The sequence below is a fragment of the Hordeum vulgare genome, chromosome 2H, assembly GCF_904849725.1.
Source record: "Hordeum vulgare subsp. vulgare chromosome 2H, MorexV3_pseudomolecules_assembly, whole genome shotgun sequence".
Taxonomy (NCBI): Eukaryota; Viridiplantae; Streptophyta; class Magnoliopsida; order Poales; family Poaceae; genus Hordeum; species Hordeum vulgare.
Genome location: NC_058519.1, coordinates 486,660,287 through 486,675,694, shown reverse-complemented (window position 1 = coordinate 486,675,694; position 15,408 = coordinate 486,660,287). Strand labels below are relative to the sequence as shown.

Below are 15,408 nucleotides of genomic sequence, written 5' to 3'. Positions count from 1 at the left end.
CACCTGCAGGCGGAGCGCGTCGAAGATCTGCGGCTCATGGAGCTGGAGAAGGAGGAGGAGGAGGAGCGACGGGAGGCGGAGGAGGAGGAGCGTGCTCGCGCTGCTGCGCTGCCACGACCACCACCACAGCCCGCGTCGTTGGGGCAGACGACGGAGGCGCAGGCAGCTGCGCTCTGGAACTCGACGTCCCCCTGGGCCGGCCCTACGTCAACGCTGGTCGACCTCACCGGCCGCGACAACAACGACGAAGTCGCCGCCTAGGGTTGCATGGATGCAGTTTTTGAGTTTTTTTATTTAATGTTATGCGGACGCGATGCATGGACCATCGCCGGCCTTCGTGGCCGGCTTTTAATGTTTAATTATATTTAATATATTTTTTCTCGCCGGTAAAAATGGATCCGGTCAGCGTTGGGCGCACGAGCCGACCCATTTGCGGAAGCGGACGTTGGTGTCCGCCTGGCCGACCCAAACGGACAAAAAGCGGATGAAATCGCTGTCCGTTTGGGTCGGCCCGTTGGAGTTGCCCTTATTGCCGTTTCGGTCATCCTTCCGCACCAAGATGATGTATGAATTCCCTCTCAAAAAAGTAGATGATGTCTAACTTCCACAGCTCTGCTTGATGTTGTATGACTTCCGCCCAGTGAGACATAAATAGGGTTGAGTACTCAGGACAACTCCAACGAACCGATCTTTTCGTCTGTTTGGGTCGTCCGACGGCATATTCTTGTCCGCTTTTTTAAATGAATGGACACATACATCCAACGGGAAGTAAGTGGACAACAGCACTATGACAATATAATAATGAGAGAAAGGTCAGCACTATGACAATATAACAATGAGAGAAAGGTGGACGGGATGGACCAGCGAATTAAATAAGCGGACAGAGGTGGGTGGATGGCTGTGCCGGCCACATGTGAACACAGAAAGGGCGAGCGTGCCCTCATCAACACATTTCAATCCCAAATTTAAGCCAGAAATGGGTCGACGCGAACGCAAAGCAAACGCGTTTTGGAATGACGCGTTTGCTTTGCGTTCGCACGGACCCAAACGACTGATGAAATGGGTCGCCCCGTTGGGTTGCTCTCACTACTCCGTTTGTGTTCGCTTCGGTCACGCAGCGGATGGTCATCTTGCGTTCCCCGCACAGTACATCCTCTGAAAAGAAACCGTCCAATGCACACCATGGCGAGATCGTCACAGACACAGATGAAAGCTCCATGATTTACAGTAACTCTACATAAAAAATCAACTCACAGGAGCAAGGCATGAACACAACAATAATCTCAGTGCTGCTTCAAATTGCCAATAGATCTGGAACCTGGACTATTAGCTGCAATGGATTTTCAGCACGACGGACTTGCAGTTCGCAGCAGAGATTTGTGAGGAGACGATTTACAGGCTTGAGTTCCAGGGGTTTGCCAACTCCGGTGCAGATATGACTCCAAGAAGAGTTATCTTCATTCATCACTTTCATCGCTATCATACTGGCAGAGGGACTGAAGAACATTGGTCTTCCCTTCTGAAGCTTCGCTTTTTCCCTCGGCAGCTGGTGCTTTCCCGTTCTCTTGGACAGCTGCGGGTTCAGTCTTCTGTTTCTTCGGAGGATGTGCAGTTGCGGCAACGGGCTTTGGTTTTACTATGAATTTGGGCATCTTTGATGCAAAGCTCTTGTTTCCTGTAGGGCAGTGTTCGACTATAAGGAACCCATTTGTTTTCAATGGAATGCTATTTGACTACATAAAAAGAAAATAACACAGGTAACACTAGAGGCAAACAGTGACATAAACAGGGTTGACATTGGCAATCCATGATAAAATAGGCTATATGTGGATCAAGCTCAGAGCATATTAAAACAGCGAATTTATCGAATGTTGGATTCTGCATGTGTAGTCATTCATACCTAGAACTTAACAATATTAGTGATACTGTGAAAAAATGATGAACCCATATGAGGGCCTACCTTCTTTATTACTCTCAGGTCCATTAGCTTTGGTCAAGACATCTGTTGGATTTAACACTGGTTCAGAAGATCCATTGATCTGCAGAAAAGAAAATGAACCGTCAGCTGCCGAAATAAACAAGTTCAAGAGACGTTGAACTGAAAACAAATACAAGAAAATGTTCATGGTAACAAGAAAAGCAAGCAATATACTCCTCATATGCCGTCGCAGCACACGGTCACCTTACTAGTCTATATAGAGAACTGCACATTTACAGTTTACATATAAAGAAGAGGAACGTCGGAATGTTTCAAATGAAGCAAGCGACGACAGATGATAAAATGGCATATTTTGAAGTTGTAACTGATGGCTGCTTTGTCAGGTCAACTAGTTTGGGAATATGGAATTAAATTCATGCTAATTGTCTACAGTAATCTTTCTACAATTGATACTTCAGAGCGTAGAACCTACAATAGGAAATAGAAAAGGAAAAGAAAAGGAAGAATACACAATACAGTGAGACAAGCACCTTTGACATGACACTTGGCTTTCCTGGTATACCTAAATCTTCATCATCATCGTCATCGTCTTCGATCCGTTTAACATAATCTTTCGAGTTCTGCAATAACCAGCAGTATGACAGGGTCAGAGAAAATTCAAATACAAGTTTGCACATGCAGGTACATACGAAAATTGACATAGAGGATTACTCGAAAAGTGATTGATTTGATGAGTTCTTCGTCTTCTTCATCTAGTTCTGCTACTGTTTTTTCCTCCTGTAGCCGCACACAAAATGACCAATATTAGAGACAAAAGATTTTAGGTAAGAAAATGATACCAGGAAAACCATGGCATAAGCTAATCTACATAATACCCAAAATATGACACGTTACATGTAAACATTTTATCAAATATACAGAAAACAAAATCTGTGAGATCTTGCCTTCTGATGAGCGGAATGCTTCAAAATTTCAAGCATCTGGTCAACAGAGACTCCAGCATGTCTCGACTGTAAACAGAACAAGAAAACAGTGTCAGTACTTTGCATATACAAATACAGAAGAATGGCAAGATGCCGAGATCGTACCTTCATAGACCGCATTTCTTCTAAAGCAGCAAGTATGTCCATGTCCTGCTTTGAATCCATTGCTCTGTTCTCCAGTGCTCTCATTGCATCGCCCATCTCCTCTGCTTCTCGTTTTCTCTTCTGTTTGTCCACGACCTGAACAACAGAAAATACATCACCATATTGCATTGAAACTCAAGCTGGTCGAAACATAGAAGCTGTACTTAGAATTTGCCCTATATCACTCACCTCATCCTCTTCACGCCAAGGTTCAAAATTGCGACTAGCCCCAGATTCCACCGTGTAGTCTGAGTTCTGAGGGTCTGTTTTGAAGGTCATCTCAGCTGAGCACCTAGTACACTTGAAGTAAAACCTAAATATTTGTATGCCCAAGTATGTCTGCACATAGAAGAAAAATAATCATATTAGCATGGATTTAAATTGTATCGATATCATCAATAACTAAAATATGCATCATCAACATGGTTACAAAATTCAAGAATTCCAAGCAATGGAAGGTTATGCTTCCCCATATATAGTGATAAACACTGGATGCAGACAGTGGTTGTAAATTGGACTCGACACTCTCAGAATAACAGTTAAACTGCATTATAGCTACTCTCTCCCTCCCATATTATAAGAGGGTCTTCTACACTAGTACTCCCTCCATTCCTAAATATAAGTCTTTTTAGATATTTCACTAAGAGACTACATACGGAGCAAAATGAGTGAATCTATACTCTAATGTATGTCTATATACATCCGTATGTAGTTTTCTAGTGGGAACTCTAAAAAGACTTATATTTAGGAACGGAGGGAGTAGAAGATAGTTCAGGGTGCTTCGAGATTAAATGTGAGTTAGAGCATCTCCAGCAGATCACAAGAAAACTCCCCCTATAAGTAGTTATAGGGGCTCTACCAATAGATTTATTGGTATTCGCATGTGTGCTGCCATTGCAGATCACCAATAAACTTATCCCCAATTTACTCCCGTCGTGTGGGGCCAACATGTCGGTGAGCTAAAAAAAACTTCCTCTCTCTCTCTCTTCTTCACGAATTCTCTCATGGCACAAGGCGGGGCGAGGGATTTAATGGTGGCTCGGTGATGTGGCATTTATAGGATGAGTTGTATCTCCCCCTCTATATAGGGCGAGTCAGGGCGGGTTTTTTGGTGATCACCATGAAGTTTTGAGGGAAAGGGGATCTGCACCCAACTCACTGAGTTTTCGTGGAAAGGGGATCTGCTGGAGATGCTCTTATTAACTTTGTATGCCCCATTTTTGATATACTTCATATAAGCATGAACTTTGTGTTGCATGCCAATGAAGATTATGAAAAATCAAAGCAGACAATATGATTTGAATAGCTTCTTTGACTACCCTATACAGCTCGGATCACTATGTTATAGCTTTTCGGTTTTGCACAGACCGGAACAAACATCAATGGGCAAACACCACACCACGGCAAAACTGACACCATCGCTTGCTAATCGGAGCATGAAACGACTCAAATTGTGCAATTAGAGCCCAGTGTGGCGCTAGGGTTGAATAACAAAGCCTAGGTATCACGACAATCGGACGGGTGGGGGCGCAGCGGCGCGTGCGTACCTCGCCGATGCAGTCCTCCTTGCGCGAGTTGAATTTGGTGCCCTTGTAGATGTAGGTCCCACAAGTGCCACACCGGATGCTCATGGGAAGCATCATGCGAACCGTGATCTGCTGGTTCTTGGGCTGCTTCCGCCGCGGGATCTTCGCCGGGTCGAAGTCCGGCGGGTAGTACTTGTTCAGCACCTTCCGCTCACCCATCGCGCCGCTGCCGGAAAGCTCGCCGGAGCACTAGTTTGGACGCGGCGGAGAGAGGGGCGAGTGGGTCGTTTCGAGGGCGGCGTCTGAGGGTCGTAGGAAGTCGTGGTCGGAATTTGGGTTGCGCCGGCAAAGTTCTCACGTCCCCGTGCCCTTGACTGGGTCGCGGTGGTGGACCCACCCGTCAGGAAGACTAGTACTGTAATGAAACAAAACTATATTGAGAAACGGGATTGCTAAGGTGTGTTTGGTTGTAGGAGTAGAACCAAATATAATGGAATGTAATGGTTTCATTCCAGTAGAATAGAATAGTTTCATTTTCATGTTTGATGGACCTAATGAGATGGAATTGAACGGTTTCATCCCACTATTTGGACAAAGGAATATGATCTAACATGTGTCACTCAAATTTAGTAAACATTATTGTTACTGTAGGTTATCTGCAGGACATTTTACTACATTTAACAGCACCCAAATAGTTTAAGTTGGATCTCCAAATTATGAACCACGAACTGCCAAAAGAATACCGGATACATCAATCAGCACTATGGTTTGTCAATATTTGTATTGATCGTATGTCTTAGCATATACTTCCTCCGTTCGGAAATACTTGTCCTAGAAATGGATATAATGGATATATCTATAACTAAAATAAGTCTAGATACATTCATCTTTAGAACAAATATTTTCGGATGAAGGGAGTACAACGTATACTAACGAGTAGTGCGCAGCGGCACGCCGCGCTATAAGGATTGATAATATATTTAGTTTTCTTATAATATTTGATAAGTCATCCCAAGACTTGATTCATGGTAAAGTAGTTTGTACAAAACAAAAGATGCATCTAGTTGATACATATATAAGTGATAAAGCTCTTGTTCTCTTCTTACACCTAAGATATTGATCCTGATGCGGTGATAGTGCTGAATCAAACTACCGCCGCAACTCCTAATAGACATATTATCACCAATCAATCTATTCAAGTCGATTCACGGAAGCATGCCTGACAACACGAGGCACCAATTGGTTCACTATGTGTTTGTTTTGTTATATTTTAAAAATTCGTTGTACATACGTTTACGTAGGACCATGGGCCATAAGAACAACACAAAATTTTGCACCACATTAGAAAATACTCAATTTATAATCCTCAAAGTATAGGCATCCTATAAAAAAGACAATCTTCTAATTCACATGCCTTCAAATTTCAATAAGAAACAATTAATGTAGAGTACTATATAGTACGAGCGAAAATTTGAGAGGCTTTTGCGTGTTTAGCAAATTGATAATTGAAAGCACGCTAGTAAGGTGAGATACCATCTGACCGTCCATGAACCAAAAAACTGGAAGAGCTAGATGAAATACCATCTGATCGTCCATGAAACAACAAACTGGAAGCAAATTATTACGGAGAAAAGTCTATGTAGATGATAGCATCCAAGATCACTAAAAAATTGCTTAGCATCTATAAGCTTCCAGATCAAACACATATTTCAGTGTTACCTATATATTCATATAACTCTGCTGAAGAAAAGGTACTGAAAGCTAATGTAAATTTCTCCGGTTGATCAAAATTCCACAAACATAAGTTCCAAAATCCTGATGAAGGGAGATGATCGAAGCAACCCACATGATCCCGAGCTGCAAGTTGGGCATGAGCTCGTAGTGCTTGTCTCCCTTGACGATGGTCTCCCCCCGTTGCTTCGCCTGCTGAGGGGACACCCACTTGGTGATGCGCGGCGCCGGGGACAACGACGGCAGAAGTAACCGCTCTCCCTGTTGGGGAACGTTGCATGGGAAACAAAAAAATCCTACGCACACGAAGACCTATCATGGTGATGTTCATCTACGAGAGGGAGATCGGATCCACATACCCTTGTAGATCGCTAAGCGGGAAGCGTTAAGAAACGCGGTTGACGTAGTGGAACAGCTTCGTGATTCAAATCACCGTCGTCCCACGATCCGTCCCGATCTAGCACCGAACGGACGACACCTCCGCATTCAGTACACGTACAGCTCGATGACGATCTCCGCCTTATTGATCCAGCAAGAGAGACGGGGAAGTAGATGAGTTCTCCCGCAACGTGACGGCGCGCCGGTGATGGTGATTATCTATTCCTGCAGGGCTCCGCCCGAGCTCCGCAGAAAACCGATCTAGAGGAAGAACTACGAAGTAGAGGTTTAGGGTTGCACGTGGCAAAGTTGCGTCTCAAAAAGCCCTAAACCTCAAGTATATATATAGGAGGAGCCAAGGGGTGGGGCTTTGCCCTAGGGCGCTGGCCGAGAGGGAGGAGGGATCCTCCTCCAAGTCGGTTTGGAGGGAGGAGTCCCTTCCTTCCTTCCCACCCTCTCTTTTTTTTCTTTCCTTTTTTCCTTTCTCCTTTGATTTTTTCCTCTTGGCCGAAATAACCCTATCGGGCTGGCCTCACCAGCCAACCAAGGGCTGGTGCGCCACCCATGGGCTATTAGGTTCTCTCCCGGGTGGGTGGCCCCCTCCCTGTAAAAACGTGGAACCCGTTCGTCACTCCTGGTACACTGTCGGCAATGCCCGAAATCTTTTCGGAGGCCAAATGAAACAATACTATATATCAATCTTCGTTTCTGGACCATTCAGGAAACCCTCGTGACGTCTGTGATCTCATCCGGGACTCCAAACAAACCTTCTGCCACCAACACCTATAACTCAACTATACCGAAACGTCACCGAACCTTAAGTGTGCAGACCCTGCGGGTTCGAGAACTATGCAGACATGACCTGAGATACTCCCCGGTCAATATCCAACAGCGGGAACTGGATGTCCTTATTGGATCCTACATATTCTACGAAGATATTATCGGTTGAACCTCTGTGCCAAGGATTCATATAATCCCGTATACCATTCCCTTTGTCCTTCAATATGTTACTTGCCCGAGATATGATCGTCGGTATCCCTATACCTATTTCAATATCGTTACCGACAAGTCTATTTACCCATTCCGTAATACAAGATCCCGATACTAACACTTTAGTCACATTGCTTGCAAGGCTTATATGTGATGTTGTATTACCGAGTGGGCCCCGAGATACCTCTCCGTCACACAGAGTGACAAATCCCAGTCTTGATCAATGCTAACTCAACGGACACCTTCGGAGATACCTGTAGAGCACCTTTATAGTCACCCAGTAACGTTGCGACGTTTGATACACATAAGGTATTCCTCCGGTGTCAATGAGTTATATGATCTCATGGTCATAGGAATGAATACTTGACACGCAGAAAACAATAGCAACAAAATGACACGATCACATGCTACGTTTATAGTTTGGGTCTTGTCCATCACATTATTCTCCCAATGATGTGATCCAGTCATCAAGTGACAAAACTTGCATACGGTCAGAAAACCTTAACCATACTTGATCAACTGGCTAGTCAACTAGAGGCTTACTAGGGACATAGTTTTGTCTATGTATCCACACATGCATTTATGTTTTCATTCAATACAATTATAGCATGGATAATAAATGATTATCTTGAAACAGGAAATATAATAATAACTATTTTACTATTGCCTCTAGGGTATATGTCCAACAATCTCCCACTTGCACTAGAGTCAATAATCTAGTCTCGCATCGCTATGCGATTTACATTGGAATGAATCTAACACCCATACAGTTCTGGTGTTGATCATGCTTCGCTCGTGGAAGAGGTTTAGTTAGCGGATCTGCAACATTCAGATCCGTGTGCACTTTGCAAATATTTACGTCCTCTCCTTCGACATAGTCGCAGATCTGCAACATTCTGATCCGTGTGCACTTTGCAAATATTTACGTCCTCTCCTTCGACATAGTCGCGGATCAGGTTGAAGCGTCGTTTGATGTGTCTGGTCTTCTTGTGAAACCTTGGTTCCTTGGCTAGAGCAATGGCACCAGTGTTGTCGCACAACAGAGTTATTGGATTTAGTGCGCTCGACACAACTCCAACATCCGTCATGAACTGCTTCATCTAGACACCCTCCTTAGCCGCCTCCGAGGCAGCCATGTACTCCGCTTCACATGTAGAATCTGCTACGACGCTTTGCTTGGAACTGCACCAGCTTACCGCACCCCCATTGAGAATAAATACGTATCCGGTTTGAGACTTAGAGTCATCCGGATAAGTGTCAAAGCTTTTATCGACGTAACCCTTTTTTTACGATGAGCTCTTCGTCACCTTCATAATCGAGAAACATTTCCTTAGTCCTTTTCAGGTACTTCAGAATATTCTTGACCGCCGCCCAGTGTTCCACTCCTGGATCACTTTGAAACCTGCCTGCCATACTTATGGCCAGGCTGACGTCCGGTCTTGTGCACAACATTGCATACATGATAGACCCTATGGTCGAAGCATAGGCGATGGTACTCATCTTTTCTCTATCTTCTGCAGTTACTGAACATTGAGTCTTACTCAACTTTATACCTTGTAACACAGGCAAGGACCCTTTCTTGGATTGTTCCATTTTGAACTTCTTAAAAATTTCTCAAGGTATGTGCTTTGTGAAATTCCTATCATGCGTCTCGATCTATCTCTATAGATCTTAATACGTAATATGTAAGCAGCTTCTCCTAGGTCTTTCATTGAAAAACTTTTGTTCAAGTAATCCTTTACGCTCTCTAAAAACTCCACATTGTTTCCAATCAGCAATATGTCATCCACATATAATATTAGACACGCTACAGAGCTCCCACTCACTTTCTTGTATATACAAGATTCTCCAACAACTTGTATAAACCCAAACGCCTTGATCGCCTCATCAAAGCGCTTATTCCAACTCCGAGATGCTTGCACCAGTCCATAAATGGATCGCTGGAGCTTGCATACTTTGTTAGCATTCTTTGGATCGACAAAACCTTAGGGTTGCATCATATACAACTCTTCCTTAAGAAAACCATTAAGGAATGCTGTTTTGACATCCATGTGCCAGATTTCATAATCAAAAAATGCGGCTATTGCTAACATGATACGGACGGACTTAAGCATCGCTACAGGTGAGAATGTCTCATCGTAGTCAACTCCTTGAACTTGTGAAAAACCCTTTTCCACAAGTCGAGCTTTATAAACGGTCACATTACCGTCCGCGGCCGTCTTCTTCTTAAAGATCCATTTGTTCTGAATAGCCTTGCAACCCTCAGGTAATACTTCCAAATTTCATACTTTCTTTCCATACATAGATCCTATCTCAAATTTCATGGCCTCTAACCATTTGTTGGAATCCGGGCCCACCATTGCTTCTTCATAATTCGCAGGCTCATTGTTGTCTAACAACATGATAGATAAGACAGGATTCCCGTACCACTCAGGAGCAGTACATGATCTTGTTGACCTGCGAGGTCCGATAGTAACTTGATCTGAAGCTTCATGATCATCATTATTAGCTTCCTCCTCAACCGGTGTTGCCTCGAGAGAGATTTCCCTCTGCCCTGCGCCACCATCTTGAGGAAGCAGAGGTTCCAAAACCTCATCAAGTTCTATCTTCCTCCCACTCAATTCTTTCGAGAGAAACTCTTTCTCAAGAAAAGCTCTGTTCTTAGCAACAAACAAAGTATGATTACGACGTTCGGACACACCATTGCGCTGTGGTGTTTCAGGCGGTGTCAACTGTGAAACGATTCCACATTGTCTTAAGTGAGCACAAACTCGAAACTCAGATATTCGCCTCCTCGATCAGATCGTAGGAACTTAATCTTCTTGTTGTGATGATTTTCAACTTCACTCTGAAATTGTTTGAACTTTTTAAACGTTTCAGACTTGTGCTTCATCAAGTAGATATATCCATACCTACTCAAATCATCAGTGAAGGTGAGAAAATAATGATATCCACCGCGTGCCTCCACACTCATTGGCCCGCACATATCAGTATGTATGATTTCCAACAAGTCACTTGCATGCTCCATTATTCCAGAGAACGGAGTCTTAGTCATCTTGCCCATGAGGCATGGTTCACACGTGTCAAGTGATTGAAAATCAAGTGACTCCAAAAGCCCATCAACATGGATTTTCTTCATGCGTTTTACACCAATGTGACCTAAGTGGCAGTGCCACAAAAAGGTGGCGCTATCATCGTTAACTCTACATCTTTTGGTCTCAATGTTATGGATATGTGTGTCATCACAATCAAGATTCAATATGAACAAACCCCTCACATTGGGTGCATGACCATAAAAGATATTACTCGTAAAAATAGAACAACCATTACTCTCTGACTTAAATGAGTAACCGTCTCGCAATAAACAAGATCCAGATATAATGTTCATGCTTAACAAAGGCACTAAATAACAATTATTTAAGTTCGTAACTAATCTCCATGGTAACTGAAGTGAGACTGTGCCGACGGCGATTGCATCAACCTTGGAACCATTTCCCACGCGCATCGTCACTTCACCCTTCGCCAACCTTCGTTTATTCCACAGTTCGTGCTTCGAGTTGGAAATGTGAGCAACAGAACCGGTATCAAATACCCATGCACTACTACGAGAGTTGGTTAGGTACACATCAATAACATGTATATCACATATACCTGGTTTGGCGTTGGTCGCCTTCTTATCAGCCAAATACTTGGGACAGTTGCGCTTCCAGTGACCCATCCCCTTGCAATAATAGCACTCTGTCTCCGTCTTAGGTCCAGCCTTGGGTTTCTTCGTCGGAGGGGCAACAGTTTTGCTGCTCTTCTTGGAGTTCCCCTTCTTGCCTTTGCCATTTCTCTTGAAATCAGTGGTCTTATTGACCATCAACACTTGATGTTCTTTCCGGTGTTCTGACTCTGCGACTTTCAGCATCACAAATAACTCGTCGGGTGACTTGTTCATCCCTTGCATGTTATAGTTCAACAGAAAGCTCTTGTAGCTAGGTGGAAGTGATTGAAGAATTATGTCAGTGATAGCCTCTTGCAGGAGTTCAACTCCCAGCTTAGCTAAACGGTTTGAGTACCGAGACATTTTGAGCACATGTTCAGTGACAGACGAATTCTCCTCCATTTTGCAAGCATAGAATTTATTGGAGGTCTCATACCTCTCAACCCGGGCATTCTTCTGAAAGATAAAATTCAACTCCTGGAACACCTCATATGCTCCATGACGTTCAAAGCATCGTTGAAGCCCCGGTTCTAAGCCATACAAGACTGCACATTGAACTACTGAGTAGTCCTCCTTACGTGCTTGCCAAGCGTTCAAAACATCTTGTTCAGACATAGCGGGTGGTTCATCTCCTAGCGCTGCATGAAGGACATAATTCTTTTTCCCAGCTTGTAGGATAAGCCTCAGATTACGAGCCCAGTCTACAAAGTTGCTACCATCATCTTCCAGCTTAGCTTTCTCTAGGAACGTATTTAAATTTAGGGTCTGCGTGATCCATTGATCTACAACATAAAATATTGCAAAGTGTACTTAGACTATGTTCAAGACAATTAGAGTTCAGCTAATCATATTACTAATAAACTCCCACTCAAATAGACATCCCTCTAGTTATTTGAGTGTGGCATGATCCAAATTCACTAACTCAAGTCCGATCATCACGTGAGTTGAGTGTAGTTTCAGTGGTAAACATCTCTATGTTAATCATATCAACCATACGATTCAAGCTCGACCTTTCGGTCTCTTGTGTTCCGAGGCCATGTGTGTACATGCTAGGATCGTCAAGTGTAACCCGAGTGTTCCGCGTGTGCAACTATTTTGCACCCGTTGTATGTGAACGTTGAGTCTGTCACACCCGATCATCACGGGGTGTCTTGAAACGACGAATTATCGCAATGGTGCACATTCGGGGAGAACACAATTTTATCTTGAAATTTAGTGAGGGTTCACATTATAATGCTACCGTTGTTCTAAGCAAGATAACGTGCATAAAAGGATTAACATCACATGCGATTCATAAGTGACATGATATGGCCATGATCTTGTGCTTCTTGATCTCCATCACCAAAGCACCGGCATGATCTTCATCGTCACCGGCGCCACACCATGATCTCCATCATCGTGCCGCCATCGAGGTTGTCGTGCTATCTATGCTATTACTACTAAAGCTACAACCTACCAATATAGTAAACGCATCTGCAAACACAAACATTAGTGTAAATACAATCCTATGGCTCTTGCCGGTTGCCGTGGCATCGACGTGCAAGTCGATATTTAACTATTACAACATGATCATCTCATACATCCAATATATCACATCATGTCTTTGGCCATATCACATCACATGTATACCCTGCAAAAACAGTTAGACGTCCTCTAATTTGTTGTTGCATGTTTTACGTGGTTGCTATGGGTATCTAGTATGATCGCATCTTACTTACGCAAAACCACAACGGAGATGTGCAAATTGCTATTTAACCTCTCTCGAAGAACCGCCTCGGTCAAATCCAAATGAACTAAAGTTGAAGAAAGAGACACCCGCCGGTCATCTTTATGCAACAAGTTGCATGTTAGTCGATGAAACAGGTCTCTCGTAAGCGTACGAGTAAGGTTGGTCCGAGACGCTTCAATCCATCAATACCGCCGAATTGAGAAAAGACTAAGGAGGGCAGCAAATCGAACATCAACGACCACAAAAAAAAGTTCCGTTCTACTCGAGATTACATCTACGCATGAACCTAGCTCTGATACCACTGTTGGGGAACGTTGCATGGGAAACAAAAAAAAATCCTACGCACACGAAGACCTATGATGGTGATGTTCATCTACGAGAGGGAGATCGGATCCACATACCCTTGTAGATCGCTAAGCCGGAAGCATTAAGAAACGCGGTTGATGTAGTGGAACAGCTTCGCGATTCAAATCACCGTCGTCCCACGATCCGTCCCGATCTAGCACCGAACGGACGACACCTCCGCGTTCAGCACACGTACAGCTCGATGACGATCTCCGCCTTCTTGATCGAGCAAGGGAGACGGGGAAGTAGATGAGTTCTCCGGCAACGTGACGGCACGCCAGTGATGGTGATGATCTATTCGTGCAAGGCTCCGCCCGAGCTACGTAGAAAACCGATCTAGAGGAAGAACTACGGAGTAGAGGTTTAGGGTTGCACGTGGCAAAGTTGTGTCTCAAAAGGACCTAAACCTCAATTATATATAGGAGGAGCCAAGGGGTGGGGCTTTGCCCTAGGGTGCCGGCCGAGAGGGAGGAGGGATCCTCCTACAAGTTGGTTTGGAGGGAGGAGTCCCGTCCTTCCTTCCCACTTCCTCTAATTTTTTATTTTTTCTTTCTCCTTTGATTTTTTCCTCTTGGCCGAAATAGCCCTTTTGGGCTGGCTTCACCATCCCACCAAGGGCTGGTGCGCCACCCATGGGCTATTAGGTTCCCTCCCGGTAAAAACCCGGAACACATTCGTCACTCTCGGTACACTGCCAACAATGCCCAAAATCTTTCTGGAGGCCAAATGAAACAATCCTATATATCAATCTTCGTTTCCGGACCATTCCGGAAACCCTCATGACGTCCGTGATCTCATGTGGGACTCCAAACAAACCTTCGGTCACAAACATCTATAACTCAACTATACCGAAACGTCACCGGACCTTAAGTGTGCAGACCCTGCGGGTTCGAGAACTATGCACACATGACCTGAGACACTCCCTGGTCAATATCCAACAGTGGGACCTGATACGTCTCAAACGTATCTATAATTTTTTATGGTTTCACGTTGTTATCTTGTCAAATTTGGATGTTTTGTTTACCTTTTATATCTTTTTGAGACTAACTTATTAATTCAGTGCCAAGTGCCAGTTCCTGTTTTTTCTGTGTTTTTGACTCTTTTCAGATCTGATTTTGGAACGGAGTCCAAACGGAATAAAATCCCCGAAATAAATTTTTCCAGAACGGAAGAAGATCAGGAGGCTTGAGGGCCAAGGCAGTGGGCCCACAAGCACTGTTGCCGCGGCTAGGGGGGAGGCAGTGGCAACCAAGCTTTTGGCCCCCCTGGCGCTCCCCTGCCCTAGGTCTTTGACCTATAAATTCCCTAAAAATCCAGAAAAAATCAGGGCATCCACGAAAACACTTTCCGCCGCCGCAAGCTTCAGTTTCCGCGAGATCTCATCTCGAGACCCTTCCCGGTGCCCTGCCAGAGGGGACTTTGGAGTTGGAGGGCTTCTACATCAACATCATCGCCTCTCCAATGACTCGGGAGTAGTCCACTTCAGACCTACATGTCCGTAGTTAGTAGCTAGATGGCTTCTTCTCTCTCTTGGATCTTTAATACAAAGTTCTGCATGATCTTCATGGAGATCTATCCGATGTAATACTCTTTGGCGGTGTGTTTGTCGAGATCCGATGAATTGTGGATTTGTGATCAGATTATCTATGAATTATATTTGAGTCTTTGCTGATTTCTTATATGCATGATTTGATATCCTTGTAAGTCTCTCCAAGTCTTGGGTTTTGTTTGGCCAACTAGATCTATGATTCTTGCAATGGGAGAAGTGCTTGGTTTTGGGTTCATACCGTGTGGTGACCTTTCCCAGTGACAGAAGGGGCAGCAAGGCACGCATCGTGTTGTTGCCATCAAGGGTAACAAGATGGGCTTTTATCATAGATATGAGATTGTCTATCTACATCATGTCATCTTGCTTAAGGCGTTACTCTGTTCTTTTG

The 15,408-nt window shown here is 44.1% G+C and overlaps 1 protein-coding gene across 1 annotated transcript; it reads right to left on the bottom strand.

Annotated features, from left to right (window-relative positions):
* Positions 1 to 1,188: 1,188 nt before the first annotated feature.
* LOC123426786 (splicing factor YJU2-like) lies at positions 1,189 to 4,943 on the bottom strand. The gene is made up of 8 exons (XM_045110668.1): positions 4,614 to 4,943; positions 3,256 to 3,405; positions 3,028 to 3,162; positions 2,884 to 2,949; positions 2,651 to 2,716; positions 2,470 to 2,559; positions 1,961 to 2,039; positions 1,189 to 1,675 (listed from the first exon to the last, which is right to left on the bottom strand). The coding sequence occupies exons 1-8, from the start codon at positions 4,809 to 4,811 to the stop codon at positions 1,458 to 1,460; spliced, it is 1,002 nt and encodes a 333-aa protein (XP_044966603.1). The 5' UTR covers positions 4,812 to 4,943; the 3' UTR covers positions 1,189 to 1,457.
* Positions 4,944 to 15,408: the final 10,465 nt, after the last annotated feature.

Excerpts from the sequence above, each read along its gene's own strand:
- LOC123426786 (XM_045110668.1), bottom strand. The coding sequence starts at position 4,811 with ATGGGTGAGCGGAAGGTGCTGAACAAGTACTACCCGCCGGACTTCGAC. Across the intron at positions 2,717-2,883 it reads AGCATTCCGCTCATCAGAAG|GAGGAAAAAACAGTAGCAGA; the intron begins GCAAGATCTCAC and ends GTGCGGCTACAG. Across the intron at positions 2,040-2,469 it reads AGCCAAGTGTCATGTCAAAG|ATCAATGGATCTTCTGAACC; the intron begins GTGCTTGTCTCA and ends TCTTTTCTGCAG.